This window comes from Kogia breviceps, chromosome 15 (genome assembly GCF_026419965.1).
Source record: "Kogia breviceps isolate mKogBre1 chromosome 15, mKogBre1 haplotype 1, whole genome shotgun sequence".
NCBI classification, from domain to species: domain Eukaryota; kingdom Metazoa; phylum Chordata; class Mammalia; order Artiodactyla; family Physeteridae; genus Kogia; species Kogia breviceps.
The window spans coordinates 63,884,229-63,890,303 of record NC_081324.1 but is presented as its reverse complement, the minus strand read 5'-3'; the positions used below and the strand labels follow the sequence as shown (position 1 = coordinate 63,890,303).

The window sequence follows — 6,075 nt, the reverse complement described above, 5'->3', positions numbered from 1 at the left end:
TTTGGGGACTTCCACGACCTGCTCACACGTGGGCTGGCCACACGGCACGCTTATGGATCCCACCAGATGCGAGCAGCTTGGCACACACAGCAGGACTGGAGAGCACAGCAGCCACAGACCCGGACACACACACAGGGGGACAGTCATACACACACTGCGGGCTTCCAATCACTGCGACCCAGGACTACAGACAGAAAACCCGCAGAGACTACAGAAGTGCAGTGGACACAGGACACAGACCAATGCCACACAGCCTCACACAAAACTCTGTCCTCACCACACTTTGGGTTCTGGGAGTCTTAGCACCAGGCACCTGAAGACGGTGGGAAAGGACTGGGCTGACGCAGGCCATCTGGGCCCTGAGCGCCACCCCAGCCAGGGTCCAAGGGTGGGAGCACAGCGCTTTGGCCAATGGATGCCAGGCAGACCCTATTCTCCTGTCGCCCCAATTCCAACCTCTCCTCCCCAAAAGACGCCCCAACCACTAGGGGCAGGGCCTAAAGCAGAGAAGAGGGAGCGTCCGGGGAGGGTAGGGCAGAGCAGAAGGGCAGGGTCCTGTGCTCACCCTCCGAGTCAGCGCGCACCACCAGCGGCACGGCGAGGAAGGCGAATGCCAAGCCCGGGGACCGCAATGGTGCGGCAGTAAGTGGCGGAGGACGCAGGCCGAGGAAGCCAGCGAGGCGGCGAATTTACCAGCGGTGTGAGTTAGGGGCGTGGCTGAGTCCTGGGGTCTCCAGGCGCGGGGAGGGTCGGAGGAGCGGCACCTCCAGTGGGGAGACAGCTGGAGCTCGCCAGGCACTCGCTCTGATCCTGGGGCGGGGACGGCTGCCAGCAACAAACGCCTGCGTCGACCCAAGCTGCACGCTTTCACGGACCCACCCACCCCCAACTATTCCTGGGTGGGGGGATGCTATTATTATGCCCATTTACAGATGAGATAATGGAGGCTGGAGACCAGGAGTGACACGGCAAGGCCACCAGAAAGGACGAAGTTCGAGGGAGATGGCACCTTGGATTGCAGTGCCTTGACTTGGGGGGCTGGGGTGGGGAGGACGCCCCAAGACCACAGCCTCTCTCCTACCAGCGCACCCCTGCGGACCAAAGCGTCTGGGAAGCCGCTGCTTCCTCCGCTCCGCCCCGCCCCGGTGGTACCCCGGCTTTCGCAGCAGTTTCGGAGGTCCCGGCGCCCAGCGGACCCCAGGCTGTGGCCCGAGCCCCAGCCGCTCTCTTGGAAAGCGGGGTTCCGATTTCCCCGCCCCGCGAGTGGCCAGGAGCGAAGACGACGCACCGGAATGTGCTCGGCGGGCTCGCCTTCCCAAGCGCGAGTGCCGCGCCCCGAGCCCCCGCCAGGCGCTGTCCGTGGTGCTGACCGGACCGCCCGCCGCCCCGCAGGCGTACAGGCCCGAGGGCCGCCTCCCCAAGCCCCCAGGGGCCACACCAGTGCCTTTCCTAAGCCAACCCCTTGCCCGCCCAGAGCGAGGACCCACCAGAGGATGAGTCCCCTGGGCGCCCTCTTTGCTCACATCAGGAACTGAGAAATTATTGAAAAGACCACGGTCAGAGAACGGAAGGGACAGGTGTCTCAGAACCCCACGCCTGCCCTGGCTTCTAGAGGTGGCCTAACTCCTCCACGCAGCCACCACTGCACCTGTCCCTCGGCCCCAACTTGGCTGGAGCCTCCTGCTCCAGCTGGGGCCGCACTGAGGACGGACCACACTTCTTCCAGAACACAAATTTATTTGGCATTCGGATGAAACGGTTCTCACAGCATCTTAAGAAAAGAATTAGTGCCAACCCAACCAAAATAAACCCAAACTAAAAACCCTTAGTGAAAGGAAAACATAAACAGGCCTTGAGACAATGGCGTATAGACACCCACCCCCACCAAGCAGGTCAACAGCTCTCACAGGAGCACAAGACTCAGCCAGGGCTGGTCGAGATTCGTCTGACCACGGAGCACAACCAGATCTCACGATGGTTGGCCTAGGCAGAAGGCTGACCCCACCTCTCCCCTTGCTGCCCCCCCCACCCCCAGTGGAGCTCAGCCCCTGGGGCACTAGCTCCTGGGGACACTGCAGGCAGCAGGCAAGGCCTGAAGCAGTGCCACATGTGGGGTGAGCAACCCCAGAGCCCTGGCCTGTCCAGAAGCAGGCCCCCGTCTGTGGCCCCCACGGCCTGTTTCAGGCCACCCCCTTAGTGACTCCCACACATCCAACTGGCCCAGCAGTCCTTCGGTCCCCAAGGAAGTCCCCAGTCCCACACATCTAGTGCCAGCCGCGCTGCCCTGTACACATGGGTCTGAGGCCTGGGCCAGAGACATGGGGGCTGGGAGGGACCCTGAGCTATTGGGGCCAGGCCCCTCTGGGGCTCCACAGGGGAGCCCACTCCAAAGCAGGAGTGCTCAGGACCCTCACCTGGCACCAACAAGGCCTGTGACAGCTGCTCTGTGCCCAGAACGGTGGAGGCAGGTCACACTTTCTGCTTTGTCTTCAGCAGCCAGTGCAGCCACTCTCCAGTCCCAGTCCTTGGCAGGGGGAGTGCAGGCCTGCTCGGCACCCAGCCTGCCCGCGTGGGGCTGCCTGCAGCACTCTGGCCCCTGTGGGCCAAGCCCCGGTCTGTGGGCAACTTGAGAAGGTCATGCTGCCCAGGGAAGAACAAAACGGTCCCCAACGGGAAACTGTGAGAACGTGTCCAGAAATAGACTGTGCCAGCGAGGCCTGTCACCACAGAGTACCCACTTCAAGTCATTTCCCCGCTCACTGCTGGTCTGGGAGGGCGCAAGGGGCCAGGGAAGGGCTCCCTGCTCTCAGCTGAGGGCCACGCCTTGGGGCCGCCCAGCACGCCATGGCTGGCCCTGGAAAGGGGGGTCCCAGGCCTGAGTCCCCGTGTACCGCCACCACCTGCAAACACTTAGACACATACACACACATACGCACACAGATACACATGCACACAACAAAGACCCAGACATTCAACGTAGAAAAGATATGAATGTGCTAAAAATCGCACAAAACCCGCTTAACCTCCAAACCTCAGAAATGCTAAAACCCCGTGTCAGGAGACAAGACCACTGCCCAGAAACAGGCAACAGTGACCCTCAGTCAAAGGCCCCCCAGGGTAGGACATCCAGCACCTCGCTGCTGGGGACAGGAAGGTGGCACGCTGCCACCCGGCACGTAGCTCCAGTGGTGGCAGTGGTGGGCAGGAAGTGGACTTCTGGGAGATGGACAGCCCAGGATGTGAATTTCAGCCATCCCTCTCCCCAAAGACACAACCCTTATGGCACAAACAAGGGGGGGTGGGGGCAGGCCAGGCCCAGGGGCAAATTCAGCCGGAGTGGGGGCTCCAGAGGGTAGCAGCCAGGAGCCAGCCCCGGTGGAGGATCCAGGGCCAGGACACTCATGCAGGGCTAAAGGCCCCAGCCCAAGCCCAGAGCTGCCCAGGGTGGGCCACACATTCCGATGCTGCAGAGAAAATGGTTGGGGTGGGGCCCACGCCTCTTGGTGTGGAACCGGGCTTCACGGAGCCCAGCTGGAAAGACAGTACAGACTCTAGCCTCGTTCCCAGCTGCCCTCCTCAGGGCCTCGGGCACCAGGCCAGCCCCCAGCCCCCACAGCTGGATGTTCACAACTGGACCTGGGGGACCACCCCCAGAGCAGCCCTTGTGGCAACCTCCAAGGCCATCTGCCCCGACTGCACTGACAGTCCTCAGACACCTGCCACCCAGGTGTGCCTTCTTGAGCAGCGGCTGGCAAGGCGCGTGCGGCAGCCCAGGCTCCTCAGGAGGGTGAGTGGCAGCAAGCAAGCCCACCAGAGCAGGCATGTCCAGCCCCACTAGAGCGTATGGCACCTCCTTTGTTCCCTGCTCCTGACACGTGTGGTCTCAAGAACTCTGTCATCCTTCTGCCATTTAAAAAGAAAAAGACAGTGACCCAAAGCTACGCGTGTGTTTGAAGCCCCCAAGGACCCTCGGGCAGGTGCTGGCGCCCTGGGGGCTGGTGTGGTGTCTGTGTGTGTGCCCGCCGTCAGGGGTGCGGCTGTGCAGCTGGGTCCAGGCTCACTCAGGGGCCCCTGAAGTCTCCCAAGGGGATCAGCGTTTTTCTCGACGGCAAACAGGTGCTCCCTGCCCATTTGGGCCGCGGGCCCACCGTCCTCTACACCACGGTATTGAGGGAACTTCGGCTGTGGCGGCCGCCCCCTGGAAGCGCCTCTGTGGCCAGGGCACTGCCACTCTGGGCGGGGTCAGGGGGCACAAGGAGGATACTGCTGCTGTCGGCTGAGTCTTCCAGTTCAGCCAGAGAGGCCCTGGGGGTGGGCAGGGGCTGCTCCAGGCGCCGGGTCACTGCACCCTCACCACCACCATCCCCTGTGGTCGGTTGGGCGGCCTCTGCTGGCTCAAAGGCGTCATCATCTGCAGGAGGAGATGGGGGTCAGCAGGGGGTGGTCCCCCAGCTCGGGGTATGCTCTTCCTGCTTGCCTGCTCCCACCAACACCACCGGGCAGGGGACAGCCTGCCCCACGGGGCTCCACCGTGCTCACCCCTCACCTTCACCATGCAGTGGGCTGCGTGGGGCTGGAGCAGGGGTACAGCCATGAGCAAAGCATGATTATGTGCGTAGGGGACATGCTTTGACTGAGTCAGCAGATCAAAGGGAGGGGAGGGGGAAACCCTCTCAGACTCTGGGGGTCCAGGCACAGCTCACATGCGTTAGACATGGGCTGGAACACGGCGGCAAGTGCAGGAGATGGGCCAGGGCAGGCAGCCCGGCCAACTGTCTGGGGGTCTGCAGAACACCCTGGTTTGAGGGAGACCTGGTGGCAGCCCCTCCTTATTCCTGCAGATGTTCTCTGAAAGCTCGGGGCTCAGGGACCCAGCACCACCGTTCCCCTGGCCGACACCCCCGGCCCAGCAGTCCTGCCGTTCTGCCACGGGGAGCATTTGCCCCCCTGCAGCCTGGTCTACGGAGGCATCTGGGACTTGCTCTCCCAGAAGTATCCCTCGTCCTACCCACCCTGGCCCCCTGGACAGCATATTGTGACTGACAATCAGTGTCCCAAGAACAGAGGTCAAATCCAAGGCTTTCCTGCCTGTGCAGACCACAAAGGACAGGACTAACTGACAGAACAGACCAAGAACACAGCAGTGCCAGCCTTGCAAAGCCCAGCCTGCTGTGTTACATGTGTGCATGTGTGTATAACACACAGGGAATTGGGATGGGACAACTGCGTGCACACCAGGGACAGGGACAGGTCAGGCCATGGGCAGGACACCTGCCGTTCTTTCTGCTTCACCTGTGAGGAATGATTTTCCACAGTATCAGATGAACAACAGACTCAAGTGACCGCTGGACACGAGGGCATGCCAAGGGGGTGTCTCCTCAGCTCACATGTGCACCATGCCTGACAGCCCAGCGTCCAGGCACCCCACTCCCCACAGTGCCCTGAGGGGGCCACGAGGGCTGCTCACTAACAGGAGTTCCTGGGAGGGAAGCAGGGGCAGGGAGACCACTGCCAGTGGCCATCTGTGACCCTGGGAAGAGTGTGCCCACCCCAGACGGTGGAACCATCTTAAAGGGAAAACCAAAGCAAAAGCAAAAGGCCGGGCAGAAGTTGGGGGGCCACAGGGCCTTGGCCCGCATGCCAGCTGGTTGTGACCCATGGCTCCCTTGCCCTGGGGGTCACCTGCAGGGTCGTAGAACATGCTGTCCGGGTTGATGGAGGCCTCGTAGGGTGGCGGCGGGTCATCGGGTTGGTCGATGTCCGGGTACTTGTACGCGGTGTAGGGAGGGGGAGGGTCATGGAAATGGAAAGTACCGCCTTCCCCATCGTCGGAGAGGTGCAGCGGTGTGAGGCCCGTGCCGAACCCGTCTGGGCCATAATCAAAGCCGGGGATCCTTCGGCCGAGGTTGAAGTGGTGCACTGGGTGGTCGGAGACAGAAACAAGCATGGAGCCGTCACTCCCGGGCTGGACCTGCCACGTCCAGGCCCAGGGCAACACGCACTCCGAGAGTCACGTGCCTGTGCCCGGCTGCTACCTGCCATCCACACTGGGAGCCCCACCCACCCACCCACCCA

General features: G+C 62.5%; 1 protein-coding gene across 4 annotated transcripts in view; it reads right to left on the bottom strand.

Annotated features, from left to right (window-relative positions):
- Nucleotides 1-1,717: 1,717 nt before the first annotated feature.
- The window catches only part of DGCR2 (DiGeorge syndrome critical region gene 2), a 68,595-nt gene continuing 64,237 nt past the window's right edge, over nt 1,718-6,075 (bottom strand). For all 4 annotated transcript variants that reach the window (XM_059041155.2, XM_067015064.1, XM_067015062.1 and 1 more), the window contains 2 exons: nt 5,683-5,919; nt 1,718-4,411 (listed from right to left, as the gene is read on the bottom strand). In XM_059041155.2, the coding sequence (XP_058897138.1) occupies nt 4,155-4,411; nt 5,683-5,919 (494 nt within the window). In that variant the 3' untranslated portion in view covers nt 1,718-4,154. The remainder of the gene's footprint in view (nt 4,412-5,682; nt 5,920-6,075) is intronic.